Source organism: Panthera uncia (genome assembly GCF_023721935.1).
Source record: "Panthera uncia isolate 11264 chromosome A3 unlocalized genomic scaffold, Puncia_PCG_1.0 HiC_scaffold_11, whole genome shotgun sequence".
Taxonomy (NCBI): domain Eukaryota; kingdom Metazoa; phylum Chordata; class Mammalia; order Carnivora; family Felidae; genus Panthera; species Panthera uncia.
Genome location: NW_026057578.1, coordinates 33,117,696 through 33,134,055, shown reverse-complemented (window position 1 = coordinate 33,134,055; position 16,360 = coordinate 33,117,696). Strand labels below are relative to the sequence as shown.

Sequence of the window (16,360 nt, the reverse complement as noted above, 5' to 3'; positions counted from 1 at the left end):
CAAGAACTAAATGAGTATAAAGTCCTTAAGGAAGAAGATCAAAACAGGGAAGAAGGAAAGACACAGAGTGGCTAATACCAGTGAGACAAGATTGTTGATGCCCACCCACAATCTCTTATCCTACTGAGATGTTGTGGCTACATAGACAGATAGAAGTCAGTGTTTCTTCAGCGACAGTCTAACCATGCATGAGTGGCTGATTATGTATAATACTTTTATGGGGGTGTTGCAGAGCGCCTGGATGGCTCAGTTGGTTAAGGCTCCAACTCTTGATATCAGCACAGGTCATAATCTCACAGTTAGTGTGTTTGAGACTCACATCAGGCTCTGTGCTGACAGCGTGGAGCCTGCTTGGGATTTTCTCTCTCCCTCTGTATGTGCCCCTCCCCTGCTCACACTCACGTGCAAGTACTCTCTTTCATGCTTTCTCTCTCTCTCAAAATAAATTAAATAAGCATTAAAAAAAATACTTCTATAGGGAAAATTTTATGTTATTAAGTGGGGGAAAAGATAACAAAACAGTTTGTGTAAGGTTAAATTCATATGGAGTTTTTATGTGTATATAGGAAAATGCTTGGAAGGAGATTAATCAAATATCAACAGTAGCTATCTTTGATACTGAAATTATGACTGATTTTTAAAAAATCTCTTATCTTGCTCTGTATTTGTCTTTTTTTCTGTAATGAAAAGATAAAATAAAAAGAAGAGCAGCATCTATAAGATCAGAGCCTACTTAACTAATCCTTAAAGTCCTTGAGTTTCTGCTTTAGTGAAGCCAGCCTGCGGGGTCTGGCAATTTGGAAATAAGAACTTGTCCTCAGGATGTCAGAATTGCTTGGTGAGGAGACACCCACACAGCTGAGTTACTATGAACTCAAGGGTTTTGTTGTGCTCTACATTTGGCTTTCTTAACTCTACACCAACCTCCCATATGTTCTTGCTTGAATAAACGCTTGAGTGAAGAAGTTCCTTGAATAGTGTTATAAGCCAGATCCTGTGAGCTTCCTGCTGTCCTCTGGAATCTGAGGGATGCTTGGTAGGTAACTTGTACAACAATGTGGGAAAAGCGGGGGGAGGGGTGGTTGATAATCTCAAATGTTCTGTCCAGTTACTAAAATTCAGATTGTCTTTCCAATCCAGTGATGATGGTATCCACCTATGTATTTTAATTTTTATATAAACTCCTAGAAGTCACCACCACTTTAACTATAACACTTATCCTCACATGTAGTCTTGACATTTGCCTACCTCATTAGAGTCACTGAAGCCTGGAAGATGTACAACTCAAGGAATTTCTCAAAGAATGGATAGACATTTTCTAGATATGGAATTGGTACTGATTATATATTTTTGGTAGCAATATAAAATTTCTTTGAAGTTTTCAAAGAAATTTTATTGAACTTATAAAAAGTCACTCAACTTAATGAAAAATATTAACAAATACAAAAGATAGTACAAGGTGAGACTAATGTCATGAAAGCAATGTACAGGAGATTGAACTTGGGAAGCACTGTCACTGAGTCTGGGGCCACAGTCAGGGTTAGGAATCCTAGAGCTGTTGTCTGTGACACATGTATGAAGAGACTTTCTAGTCTTTTGTCTTTTCATCTCTTTTCATAGTTAGCAACAGTGGTGCAGGTAGGTATTAGCTTTCTGTCTTCCAGAGAAACAACTCCTTGTTCTCCACCTTGTGTGTGTATCTCTGAACCCATTAGTTTCCCCTGCTATAAACTGTTGTCACTAGAACACTTTGAGTGCTTAGCATAGAACCTGGCACGTAGTCAGTACTTGGTAACTGTTTCTTGTTAGTTGTATTCATTAATCATTTGTCATCATGATTTTACTTTTTACCTCTGACTAGTCAATAAGGAATACTTTATCTTTTTATTCATTTATGTTTTAATCCAGGCTGATAGCAGGATTAAAATAGGATTGTATGCCAGTTGTACAACATGTACGTTTGTGAACGAGGTTTAGCATTTGCATGCATTTCAGGAATTATTTGATTTGGTGAATTTTTGCTGCTTGCTGAGCTAATATAGTATGTAACTTACTTCAGTGTTATGGTTGTTATGCAAGGATGTAGGCAGTAAGGTATGCTGTGTCTTTGGGAGGACAGTCTATGATGGAGAAGATTTAACACTCTGAATCCCTCGCAATGAGAATTAAAGGCCATGAGTATTTAGACTGGAAAATAATGAGAGTGTTTTTTTTTTTTTATTTTCAAAGTGGGACTACTTTTTCCAAAATTTTAATTCTAGTGTAATTAACAAATAGTGCTATATTAGTTTCAAGTGTACAATATAGTGACTCAGCCATTCTATATATTACTCAGTGCTCATCATGATAAGTGAACTCTTAATCCCCTTCACCTATTTCACCCATCCCCCACCCACCTCCCATCTGGTAACCATCAATTTGTTCTTTATGGTTAAGAACATGTTTTTTGGTTTGTGTCTTTTTTTTCTTTGTTTTGTTTCTTAAATTCCACATGAGTGAAATCATATGAATTTGTCTTTGATAACTTATTTCACTTAGCATTTTACACTCTAGATCCATCCATGTTGTTGCAAATGGCAAGATTTCATTTTTTATAGCTAAGTAATATTCCATTGTACATATGTACCACATCTTTATCCACTCATCTGTTGATGAAACTCAGGTTGCTTCCATAATTTGGCTCTTATAAATAATTCTGCAAAAAAAATAGGGGTACATATATCTTTTCCAGTTGGTGTTTTCATATTCTTTGGGTAAATACCCAGTAGTGGAATTACTGGATCACATGATAGTTCTATTTTTAACTTTTTGAGGAAACTCCATATTGTTTTCCACGTTGGCTGCACCAGTTTGCATTCATACCAGCAGTGCCTGAGGGTTCTTTTTCTCCACATCCACACCAACACTTAACAAGAGTATATTTTAAAGCTCTCAAAACATTTCTCTGTGTTTTAGATAGTGGCATCTCATCTCTTACTGTTTTGAGGTTTTTTTTTCCTTGTGAAGTTACCTAGAACCATGTTATAGTGGGATGGTGTACACCCACAAAATACCTCTCTCAATGCCTACAAGAGGCTGCAAGATTGTGTCTTGTTGCAAGTGTGAGAGTAAAACATCTCAGGTGAAGTGAACCCTTGGCCATTACTAGAGAAAGTCTTTCTGAGCTGCTCCCATGTAGATGTTTTGCGGATTCTAATCTGTGTTTGAAAGGGATATTGAGTTTGTCCCAAATGTCCTCAGAGTATATCCACATTGATGGGATCAAAATCCAAAAGGTTCTCGTGTAATTCAGGGCCAGCCCAGCTCTGAATGAGACTGTGCAACACTAGGCTGGATGGGTGCCCTTGGGCAGTATCTAACCTGACTTGCAGTGGTTCTGATCCCAGATCAGTTACAGATCTCTATAGAGAGAAGGCTCTAGCTCTGATCCATGGATGCCTTGGTCTTACTCCATTCCTTAAATCCATCTGACCACAGGGTAGAATGTTCTTCTCATTTATTCTACTGTAATGGTGTCTTCATCAGTCCTCTCAAATCTGTATCTAGCCAAAAATTAGCTCTAATTCAGTTATTTATTACAATAGTGCAGTATAAGTCATCAGGCCCATTAGATGATATTTTTGTGCTTTTTAAGGAAACAGTAAGATGCTTCCTTATAATGAGATATAATATTGAGCAAGGATCAGTATTTTCCACAAATGAAAACTGTCACTTTGGCAATTAAAGAAACAGAAATATAGGAATCTAAAACTGAGATCAGTTTGAATCAGTTATTACTTGAAAATATATATATATCAAAATTTCAAGTACTCAATACCACAAACCCCAACACTCTTAAGGTGTTCTAAAACTATTGTGGACTCAGACAAAGTAAACAGATAAGGATTTATGTCTGCAATTGTGAAAACACAACTTGGTTAATGAGGCTTTAATATTAATCAACTAAAAGACCACAAGATGGCAGGGTTTCTCTAAGAGGCTCAAATAAATCCTTTAAAGAGTAAGTGAGGCTCAAATAAATCCTTTAAATGGTAAGTTAATACAAGAAAATTGAAGCAGAGTTTGCTACAATAAGAAGATATTTTGAATGCACTAAGAAATGTCTGACTTGGAATGCAATAATTCAAAGGCAAACAATTCACTTAATTCTAGAAAATAACTTAGAAAATTTCTTGAAGGTTACTTTAATCATTTATTTTGCAGAAAGGGCCTAAGGACCTAAAGTCTAGAAGTACTAATAACTGGACATTATTCATTCCAGCCATATAGACGGATATTATTTATAAAGCAAGCTCCAGAATGCGTATTTCTATGGGTCAGCACAAAGCCAGACTGACTTTCCATATCTTTTAATTCTTTGGCACATTTCAGAGTTTAATCCTGATAGTGGCACTGAGTCATCAAGAAAAGCATAAACTATGAAAACACAGAATTTGTATGATACATTTTAGAACTTACACTGAACAGAATTTGAATAAAGCAACCTTTTGCTATCCCAAATACCTCTTTTGCCTACTGGGCAGCACAATGTTAATTTGTTTAATTGTTTATTTATTTTTGAGAGAGAGACAGAGTGTGGGCAGGGGAGGGGTAGAGAGAGAGGGAGACACAGAATCTGAAGCAAACTCTAGGCTCTGAGCTGTCAGCACAGAGCCTGATGCGGGGCTTGAACTCATGAACCGTGAAATCGTGACCTGAGCTAAAGTCTGACACTTAACCAACTGAGCCACCCAGACACCCCAGACTATTTTTAATAAACAATTGCCTCGGCTGAAGATAAAATGATGACCAGTTCCATCAACAGAGCACAGATGATAGTTTTACAAATCACAAGTTGTTTGCATTTCCTATGAATAATTGAAGGATTTGCTAGTATCTTTTTTTGTTCAATAAGTATTTGTTGAACACTTTGCACGTATCAGTATGTAAATTACTCGCTGGGTCTTTAGATCTATCTCTTCTAATGAATGAGAAATTGGGAGAGAGGAGATCTCAGATTATTCTAGACCAGTTAACTAGCTTTTTTGTTTGTTGGTTTATCATTCAGAATTAAGCCAGAATAAAATATATTATTTAATTGTATTGGCATTTATAAATGGAAAAGCCAACAGGAGATACTTGAGTAATTTGGATTTTGAGAAATATTAAAATAGAAACTAGGACTCATTGTCACCCACCTCATCAGCTCTAGGTAAGTCATTCAGTTGTTACCTCTGCTTGCTTGTGGCATTTAGCTCGGGACCATTTCATCTTGTGTCCGGTAAGTGCTTGGATTGTAGTGAATGACTGCTTTGGAGCTGGAAGGGCCTAACACAGATGATCACTAAGCCATCATGGTGAAGCATGGCTCCTACAAGCCCACATTTAAAAGGGCCTTGGCACCAAACTAGTAGGTTCATATTTGTATGACTTAGCATGTAAATAATTTCTAGCAAAAATGGTATCTCTTCACTGATTTTTTAAAGTATCTGACATCAAATAGGGTCTGAGGGAACAGTAAGAATGAAGGGATGTGAGCTCTACTCAAAAGACTGATGGAATCTCATTTGTTCATAATGAATTAACTGGAAAAATTTTTTCTGTTTAATATTTTCAGTTTTATGGTGAATTACGAAAGTTGTTGAGGATGGGTGGGGTAGAGTAATGGTCTGACTAGAAAAAAGGAAGTATGGAGACATTTTAAATGGTTGATACTCTGTAAGTAGTAATTTAGTTTCACTTAAAAATTGACAAAGGGCCAAGAAGTTTAATTTTTTATGGATACCATATGATGAGTAAAAATTGAGATACAGAATTATTAGGGGAGAATGACCAAAAAGAATCTATGAAATGATGAAAGAAGGGGCTAGAAAAACAATTCTGCCAGAGTTCTACCAGATCATGAACAAAGAAATAGAACTCAAAGAAATATAACTTGAGAACAAAGGTCAAGATATGACCTTGATTATTACTCTCAGATTTTCAATGTTGTAAAATTTGACTTGTTCTTGAAGAATCATATAGATGCAGACTGGATGACCTTTGTGGGAGCTCATACATGTAGAAATAATTTGCAGACTTGAGTTATAGCTAGGGGGGGAGATTCAAACATATTTGGTGATAAGTAAAGATTTTATTTTATATTTTTCTTCTGATTACAGCATCTTCACAACTATTTCACAGTGACCCTTGGAATTCCTGCTTGGTGTTCTTATGTCTTTTTCATCATGGCCACCTTGATTTTTGGCCTTCTCATGGGTCTGGTAAGAAATAATGCCATTTCCCCCCCTTTCTGTAAAGCCACATGGATTTTATGCAAAACTAGAAAGCAACCAAGAAAGAAAAGATGCATAAACAAATATCATTTTGTGTATAATCTAAGAAGTTAAGTAGCATTTACTTGTTTGATATTGTCAGTGGTAATTTGAGATATAATGGAAAATTCATTTAATTGTTATCTCCTAATCCTATCCTGAAATATCCTGAAGATGTGTGCTGCCTAGAATATAGGCGGTAATGAAAGAATTGGAGACCTTATGTGAATTCATAGTCAGTTTCCAAGACAACCAAGTCAGCTGTGATTTCACACATTGCCTACTTGATTGGAACACTGTGGTGATAAGGCCAAACCTGTGAATTTGTTCCTTGAGTGAACAAGATGACTTTTTCTTGTTCATATCCTCCAGTTGAATCTCTAATCCTGATCAGCTACTTATACATAGACTCTAGTTATCCCAAGGTGGATTTTTTAAGATAAGGTAGGCAAAAAACACAGTCATTATTATGGGAAAAAATAAGATGCAAAGCACATTACTATGTCTTCTTTCGGTGTAAAAAGTGGTATCTAATAGGTATCTGTGCATTTTCTTCCTAGATGTTTTAGGTAAGAATTGAAATAATAAATTTATTTATTTAGCTGTATAGACAACTGCAAGGGTTTTGGCATGTTTTACTCTTTTATATAATTTTTTAATCTTTCTTTTTACCCACACTTGATCAATTTGAGCTTTAAGCTCTAAGATAAGTTCTTCTTTTTTTTTTTTTTAAGTTTATTTATTTTGGAGAGAGTGCACATGTGCGCAAGCCAGGGAAGGGAGAGAGAATCTCAAACAATCCCCAGTGTCAGCACAGAGCCTGACACAGGGCTTGAACTCATGAACTGTGAGATCATGACCTGAGCCAAAATCCAGAGTCAGATGCTTACTGAGTCTCCCAGGTGCCCCAAGATAAGTCTTTAAAACCATTGTGCTATATATTTATCACACAGCTCCTAAACGCTATATGATAGGAATAATTGATGATTATTAAGAATTTATGTAAAAAGGACAAACATTTAGGTAGGTCTGTCCTTACACTGTATAATGCATTTCAGCTCTTTAGCAAGTTCTTTTTATTTTATTTTTTTACCTTTTTTAAATTAGCAAGTTCTTTTTAAAAAATTAGCTTAAAATGTTAGCAGTTGCTTTTATCCATATTGATGTATAACTTGGGATGACAAAGTCAGACTCCCAAGAAGCCAAGGAGGCTTTTATTTGATTCGATTTGGTTTTGCTACAAACATGCTTATTTCAAATTATGGTATATTTGATCTGTGACTGCTGGTGTTAGCTTCACAGGTGGGGATGGAACTCAGATATGTCATTCATTAGCTTGCATTAATCCTAGTGCTAACTAACATGTCCCTGACTGACTGGCCTAAAAGTATTTGACTTTGTGTAAAGCTGACTGGATATAAATATGCTTCTCCTATCTATGGTCTAGTTCTGGATTGTTCTGGTGGTGTGTTTTAGGGCCACATGAGTGTGAGGCTTTTGTAGGGGGAGCACCATGAAATACTGGGTGGTTCTCAAGTGGAGTTATGGAGAATGTAGGTTGAGTGTGAGCCTTTTGGAAGACCATTGGAAACTCTTCTCAGCATAAAGGCTTTTTGAAATTTATCTTTGAGGTCAACTTTAAATTCAAGAAATCAAGTCAGGCTTGTCTATGCCCTAACTTCATTTGGGAACTTAGATTCAAATAATCAGTACAGGAGGGTTATTAAGATTTGGCCTGAAGAAACAAGAGAGTTGATTCTAGACTATTCAAGTGATTAAATGATATAGAATATCATTCCTTTATAAGAAATTGGGAGAGTAACTATTTAACAAAATAGTAATAATTTCAAAGCAGTAATAAACTCAGAAATTTTCCGGTAATACATTTCCATAAAATACCAAACACATATCTCTGATTCCTTTTCTACAACTGTAATACATACCAAAAGAAGCACACAACAACCAGAGTTGTTGCCTTCAGGGAGGTCTGCAGGTGTGCAGTTCTGTCTTGTATGTCACCTTTGCCATTAACTGAGGGCTGAAAGCAGAGCCCAGGCATGCAGTCACCTGAGGCTTGGTCCTGGTGACCCTGGAAGTTCTTCCCTGTATGAATTCTTATGGAGTTTAACTTCTACAGTGGCCAGGAGGGCAGGATGTTTTCCATAGAGAAGTCATTTCCTGATCAAGTCATTGTTTCCCATAAGCCTATTATGTTTTCTACTTTTTCCTAATTTTAGAAGATGAGAAGTCAAAACAAGGCTGCTGGTTTAGATTTTTGTTTGTTTTTGTGATTGAGCCTCACGATAGCTGAAATGTTAATACTAAATGTTATTTTGCACATGTCAGCAAAGGGCCCAGTTTTAGAAATCAAGTATATATTTTACATTTTAAATCAATATGGGAAAGACCCTTAAGTGTATCATCTGTATATGAAATCACTGTGGCAGTGTCGTTTTCTGTCATCAGTGACTCTGCTCTGAAGGATAAAAGACAGCAAAGCTCTAGGCAAACAGAAGAGCAGTGGAAAACACAGGCAGCGATCATATGCCTCTACTCTCCCGTCTCCATTTCAGTTGGTATATGTGGTGACTGTCTAAATTTTGGTACTTGGGTAGATTTTTTTTCTGTGTGTTGCTCCCCAGTGTCTAGCACAGAGCCTCCCTCAGAGGAGGGTCTCTAATATCAAGAGGCCTAGATTTCACTCTCTGTGAAAGGTGGCAAATCTGTCTCCCCTCCTCATTTAGTTGCATGGCCATCTGTATCTACCTGGGTCACAGCTGGAATGTGAAAATATAACCCTGGAAGGGAAGAGGAAGAAAAGGGCACTACTCCCCTATAGACCCTGCTTTTAAATAGTGCCATTCTTAGTGGCTTAGGAAGTGGACCATTCCAAGGGAATAGTTCTCTAGATGAGAAAATAGATCTTGAACTGAGAGAATCTGGGAGAATAAGAGGGTTTTCCTTCCAGTTTCTGAATTAAGGCTATATGATGGAATTGTGTACTATTAGATATAAAATAGACTTTGATGATAGGTTAACCCAAATCCATCCTTTTAAGAGAGTTCCAGTGAGAAAGCAGTTAAATGACTTGTTCAGGGTTACACAGTTAATGAGAGACAAGGTTGAGGTTAGTATGCCTTAAGTCTTTTTCTAGGCCCTCTATACCTAGCCCTCTAGCTGGCCCAGGGAGCTTGTTCCTCACCAACCCACAGAGCTTTATGCATCCCACTGTCCTACCACACTGGTCTCCCCAGCCTTGCATTCAGGGCTTCCTCTGGATATAGGAGCCCCCATGGTCCAGTTTGGTGTAGCTTAGACGAACCAGGCAGCTGGTACTACCCATCCGCTCTGGACTATGCCCAGGGCCTTAAGTGATGCCTCCTTCAAGTGGTCATTCTTGATCCTTCCTAAACCCATAACTGGTTGTAATATCTGAATCTTTGAAATATCTGTCAAAGTGTTTTATTCATTTTTCTTATGAAATTCATGTTCCATATTGCTTTATGTTAAACTGCCATTTTTTCTTCTTTTTTGAACTTGTCCCCACAGAAGTTAACACGATACCTTGAACCTAATGAACCAAATTTTGAGTAAAGTTGTAAATGAATATACAGATGGTGATAATCCTGAACACAAAGTAGGGTACTCATTTGATGTTTATGAAACTGAATCAAAAGAACTATGATATCAGGTTCTTTAAAATTTTAGAGCATCTTTAAAACACTAATGTATGAAGTAGTATTACTATCTTAAAGGCCAAGTCTGGGAGTCAGCTAGGTACAAGAAGGACACTGTCCTTCTAAATGGGCAGCTTCTTCCTGGTTGTATCTTTATGTTGTGTGATGCTGCATGGGAAGGTGGGAAGAATGGCTGCAGCTTATTCTGGGTCCAGCTAACTGCACCCCACACCCATAGCTTCATCACCGTGGCCCATGCCGGACTAGGCATGGAACAGGGACTGGGATGAACCTGCCCCTAAGGAGCTTGTAGTTTATCAAGGGAGAGGGATGTGTCTAGCAAGTAGAAAATGATTCATTCATATTTCATTAAGGTCGGAGATGAAGCCAAGTCAGTCACTGTCTAAAATAGGGTTTAGTTCATATCACTGATAACTTTTCTTGCAATTTATTTCTGTAGAAATTTCTTATGGTACTCTTAAGAATTCTAGACCCTGAAATAAATAGCCTTTTACTCAGGCATTGGTGAGAGGCAGCCATATACAGACTAGTTTTGTTTGTCCAGAGGGGTGTTTTTAAAAAGGCTGCTTTAGACTTGACTGATAGTATCCATTTTCTTATACCTGTTTGATTTACCAGTTTTTGGTGGGATCTCTATAGACATTTGACTTTGTGACCCCTGTTATAAATCAATATTTTCCTACATTGTTACATTTGAAAAATTGGAAAGTCTTAATTATGCCCTTGTCCTTTTTGAGGACTTTTGACCAACCGCTAATTATTTGTCTGTAAATATCTGATTATAGATCCAAGACCTAAATTTGAGGCTCTTTGGTAATAAATGTCATATCTATTCACTGTAAAATCACTTTTTCCCTTCAGGTCTTGGTGATAATATCAGAATGTTTCTATGTACCACTTCCAAGGCATTTATCTGAGCGCACTGGTAAGTATGATAAACTCATGTGATAGAGTAGTTTTGGAATTCTGTGGCATGCCCTTTTGTGCTCAGATAGATACTGGAGTTTTCCCCCCTGACTCGCGAGGTGACCAAACCATCACTACTACCAAATTCTTTGAAATATGTTTTCTAGGTCAGATTTGAACAAAAATGATTTTTTTCTTCCCTTAAATTAGGTAATACTTCATTTTGGTCATTGTTTTTCCCCTTGAGTATATGCCCTTCATTAATTAGTTGACACCTTTTCCTTCATTCAAACTGGAATGAGGGAAGAGAACTCACATTTATTGAGTCTCAACCGTGTATCATCAGTAACTATTCTAAATCCTATAAAAACAGTCTTCCCAAATCCTTGCACTGCTCCACACTGTTTGTGGGACTAAACAGCCCTGGGTTTTCACGTTTTTATTCCTAGTTTTGAGACTTTGCATGAAGACTTCTTTGAGGCTTTATAATTGCTTAATTTTATGTGGAAGTTTAACTAAATAAGCTTATATTAGGAAAAAAAGGAAATTTTATTAACTCACATAACTGAAAAATCTAGGGATGTTCTGGTTGCAAGCTCAGCCCAAGGGATGTTAGGTTTCTGTTTCTATGTGGCTGATTCAGTGGCTGTCAACAGCCCTAACTCACATTTTATCAGTTTATCAATTCCTGTAGAAAGAGAGAAGGCTTTTCTTCTTGACTCTGGCCAAAAAAATCCTGGGAAGTCCTGTGATTGGCTTGGCTTAAGTCACATTTCTTAACTAATCACCATGACTAGTGAGTGGGTCACTGAGTAAGCCAGAAGGAACCTTTACCCTCCCTGGCTCTGTGCTCTATCAGTCAACACAGTTAGTGAACTTTCCAGAGAGGAATGTAGAAGCCCTGGATGGAGGTAGGACACCGCCAGACAGAGATCTGTGCAGTGTGATAACATAGCTTCAGATTGGAGAAAACGGTCATGGCCCCACCCTTTCATTTCACAGCTAAACACACTCAATTGACTGCTGAATGACCAGTTTATCCAGAGGATGTTCCCCTCTCTTCCCTCCACAGACCAGACTCGGAGGTCAGAGGAGGCTCACAAAGCTGAACAGTTGCAGGATGCAGAGGAGGAAAAAGATGATTCAAATGAGGAAGAAAACAAGGACAGCCTTGTAGATGATGAAGAAGAGAAAGAAGACCTTGGTGATGAGGACGAAGCGGAGGAGGATGAGGAGGAGGACAGTGCTGCCACTCGCGTGGATGAGGAGAGGAACGACGCCCAGGACCAGGGGCCTCTGAGAGAGGTCCAGGAGGATGGAGAACCTGAGCCTGAAGAAGACACGCCTGTGCAGCCCAGCCCAGCCGACACAGAGGTGGCGGAAGACACATTGAGGCAGCGCAAAAGTCAGCATGCCGATAAGGGCCCATAGGTCTAGTGACGGTGTTTCCAAGAATTCAGACCAAAGGACTGTGTCAGCTTCCCTCTGGTCTGCAGTGTAAATCAAATCCGTACTTTTTCCTGAATGAGCAAGCTTCTGTTAAAAAATGATCTCTAGTCATGTAGTCTTATGGCATTAAGCCTCATGTATATTAATGAGAGTCTTTCAGGCATGACAATCAGGAAACAGAAAGACAAACATGGTGTTAGCATCTGTTTGAGCACTTAGTATGGGCACAAATTCATTTGCTTGGGGCTAGAGAGTTTTGACCTGAGAAAGCACCCCGCAGGCGCCATAAAATGAAAGCAAAGCAACATGAGCCTCCTCACAAGCAGCAGACGTCTTGTGGAAGTCTTTTGTGTGAAGTATTCGTTTTTGTCAAATGTAAGAAACATCAGCCACCGCGGTGGAGAGACACTTTTTTAGAGGTAGAAATTGAGAGGGCCCTGGATTATTATGGTAGAAAAGAGCTTGGACATCATCCCAACTCACTGAATCTCTTTTGCTGTGATTTATTTCTTACCTTTAGTATCTCCAACCTTCCCACCACAGGCCTGCAGGCGCCCCACACGCTTCACAATACTTCCTCAGTGATAGGCCACAGACAGCGGCCGGTTGACATCAGCCGCTTTCCTTCTTGACTTAAGGGTTTACATAATCCGGAACCAAAGCCCGTGACTGCCAAGCATCTTGAATGAAATGTTGTAACCTTTGGAGATTCAAAAGGAAGTAAGGGTTTTATAGGAGTGATTTTTGTTTTTGTTTTTTGCCAAAATGTAGTAATTACTTTTTTTCAAAAAGTTCCTTTAGCAATATTCTTTTGAAGCCAGAAGTGCCCTAAGTGTTGCCAGTACAAGGTAGTCTTGTGAAGAGAACTTGAATACTTTGTTGTTTTGCTTCCATCTCAAGGGGTTCCTTGGCTCTTGAACCACTTTATTATTAAATGCAAAACCATTTCTGGTTTTCGTTCAGTGATGTGCTTTTGGTGAAAGAATTAATGAAAGTGAATATCTGGAAATGAAAGATTTGGTTTCGTTTCCTTCTTCCTTAATCTTGTAGAGAATTTTATTCCTGTAAATCTCTCAATACTCAGTCCACTAAAAGTACCCAGGGGGCCTGATTTCTTTTAAAGAATCCATCCATCTACTTCTGTCTTACCTGATTTATGTCTTAGAATAAATTCATAAAATTAGATTCCAAGCTTATGAAAGATGTCTAAAGTTGATCCTACACCCCTTGGGTCCAGACAGAAAAACAAGTAGTACAGGTTTATGAAATTTGAAAAGTTTCTGTCATCTTTATAAAGAAATATGCAGTATACTCCTGTCTGGCTGTTTAGATAACCCTTACCTCATATTAACTTTGAACAGGGGCTCATTGGAGGAGGGGGAGGTCTGAAACTCTCTACCCTCGGTTGGATGAATGGGTCTGTTGCAAGCCTCACACAAAGGGAGTTTTTATTCTGACAGAAGCTAGTTTTTAGAGATGGTTATTTTTCATCTTTCCAACTCAGTTACCTGACAGGCTCATCCCCTAGTACGGTGAGGTTCATTAACAGTCACCAATAGTTTTTTGCTTCAGACAGCTACAGAATCTTGAGTTTGAAGCCATCACAGAACTGAGGGACTGGGGAAACCTTGACTTTGGCTCATTTCCTGCCCCTCCTCCCATGTAAGTCTCTGATACATCCTCACCCCAAGCACCATGGTTCTGATGGTGGCAGTTATGTCTCCCTAATATTGGGAAGCTTTTCTAGATCATTCTCTTCTCTTCTGTCACTGGATTTCTTTCTCTGAAACAAAGTTTTCAAAGATCACTAAGTTCAAGTTCAGAGGTGTGGAATAAAAAAGGTTTCATTATTTGACTTTTTTGTTTAAACCTCCCCCCTTTGCCCATTCCCCTATATTAAAACTTTTTTTTTTTTTTTAAGTGTAGTGTTTGACCAGAAGGGAAGGAATGAAGAAATAAAATCCACTTTGGCTTTTTATAAATGTAAGGCCAATTTCCAATTGGACCCCAAATAGTATCTAATTATAATAAGAAAAATATATGTTCTTTCTCAACAACACTTGTAAAAAATTGGAGGAAGAGGAGAAAACAGTTTGGCGAAGAAGGTCCATTAAAAGTTGGAGCATCTGTGGCTACAGGTACCATTTTTTTTTTTAAACATCCCAGCAAAAGATGGGGTTTTTACTCAATGGACTGATAAGTACACATCTAATTTAATCTCTTCCCACTTGAGGCCTTTAGGTTTGTTTTCAGTATTTACTGAATATAAAACTAAAGGGAAAAAGTCAACCTAAAATAATTTATGATTAGATTAACACCTCAATAGGATTTTGTGGATTTTTCATGTGGATAATATATTTAATCCAGGAGCCAAATCATGGAAACACAATTTTGATTTTAAAAATTAAAAAATAATCATGCTTCCTTATGTTGCAATATCAGTTACTTACAGAATAGTGTTTTATGTAACTCAAATCAGGAAAATTAAATAAAAGTGTCTCTAGATTTTGGAATAGAAGTGAAATACTTTACATGGGAGCAGTTGGAGCAGGGTGTCTTTTCGCTGATTAGAAGGAAAATTTGAAACTTCTACCTTTTTCTTAGTTTCTTTTATCATTCATCTCTTGCTAGATCTGCTAAAGCACCCCAACTTGCTTAGAGCTCTCCCACTGATGCAATGAGTAGACAATCCCACTTCTTTCCTTCCCTTTGAAGTGTAAGCACTGAATGGGGTGACAGGCAGGACTCCTCTACTTCACAGGTCCCTGCACTGCATGGGTGCATACTTACCACCTGAACTGATGCATATGAGCCCTGTTAGCCACAGGACTCTTTAACTACAAAAAGAAATCCAAAATAATGACTGTAATAAAAAGTAAACAAGCTTTAGAGAATGCCAAATTTTGACCTTTTTATGGCCCCAATCCTTGCTGATAGCTATGGCATTGCTACATGATTTGAGTTTATATAAGCCTGCAGAGTCCACAGTGCATAACACCTTTGGGGAAGGATGATAAAAAATGTCTTCTGAAGTGAGCACTTAGCATATGACTTTTTATGACCAAGTATTTAAGACTGGAGCCTGTATGCTGCTTTACAGGATGGCAAGCATTAAAGAGTCCAAAAAAAAAAAAAAAAAAAAAAAGTAGAAACAATAGGGTACACCTAAGATTTCAGTATAAAATGTTAAATTGGCATGAAGTGAGAGAAAGAAGGGAAAGATTGGTGCTTTTGCTAATGTGTATCAACTTATCTCTGTCCAACTCAGTGTTGAAGTGTTATCTGCCAGTATTATAAATGTATAATTGACCCATCCCATCAATTATAACAACATTTTGAAAAGTATTCATGTAAATCTTTTGTGCCAACAGAAAACTTCCTCCTTGTTCAGTATCTTTACCTCAGTCCTACATTTTAATCCTCTTCAGAAGATTAGTTTGTCTTGAAAAACCAAACACGGAGTCATCAAGTCTGATGAACCTTGATGGGGCAGCTTTTTGAGTAGCTTTTCTGAACCAGGAGATTTGGTTGAAAGGCCTTTGGTAGTTTCAGACCAGGACATGGCCTTCAGATGGCCTCTTCTCGGTCAAGTTTCACGTGAACTGTGCCATTGTTTCTGTGTGCCTCAGACCATTTTAACATGTTTCCGATGTAGTGTGATTGTATTTGTTCCTAATTAGTTTCTTTGTGCAAATGCAGTTTTTACACTAAAATTACTGTTTATTTGTACTGTAATACATTCTAAATTTGTTATTTATATTTTTTGTAATAGTCATAATTATTTAGCTCAGAGATATTTAATTATTTTTCTCTTCATCCATGTGTTCTTTGCTTCCTCAGATAGCATCTGCAGTAACTGGAAACAGTAATAGAAAATCAAGATATAAGCCTCAAGCATTATATTGCTTGAATTACAAATCACCTTATCACAAAATTGTATAGAATCTTTGATCATATACCTTTTTATTTTATCGTAAACTTCTATTTGCAGCCAAACCTAATGATAGTGATAAG

At 37.7% G+C, this 16,360-nt stretch overlaps 1 protein-coding gene across 1 annotated transcript in view; it reads left to right on the top strand.

Moving 5' to 3' along the window:
- TMX4 (thioredoxin related transmembrane protein 4) overlaps window positions 1-16,103 on the top strand; it is a 44,374-nt gene extending 28,271 nt beyond the window's left edge. Inside the window, exons 6-8 of the mRNA XM_049651124.1 lie at window positions 6,141-6,242; window positions 10,853-10,916; window positions 11,970-16,103. Coding sequence (XP_049507081.1) covers window positions 6,141-6,242; window positions 10,853-10,916; window positions 11,970-12,328 — 525 coding nt within the window. The 3' untranslated portion in view covers window positions 12,329-16,103. The remainder of the gene's footprint in view (window positions 1-6,140; window positions 6,243-10,852; window positions 10,917-11,969) is intronic.
- Window positions 16,104-16,360: the final 257 nt, after the last annotated feature.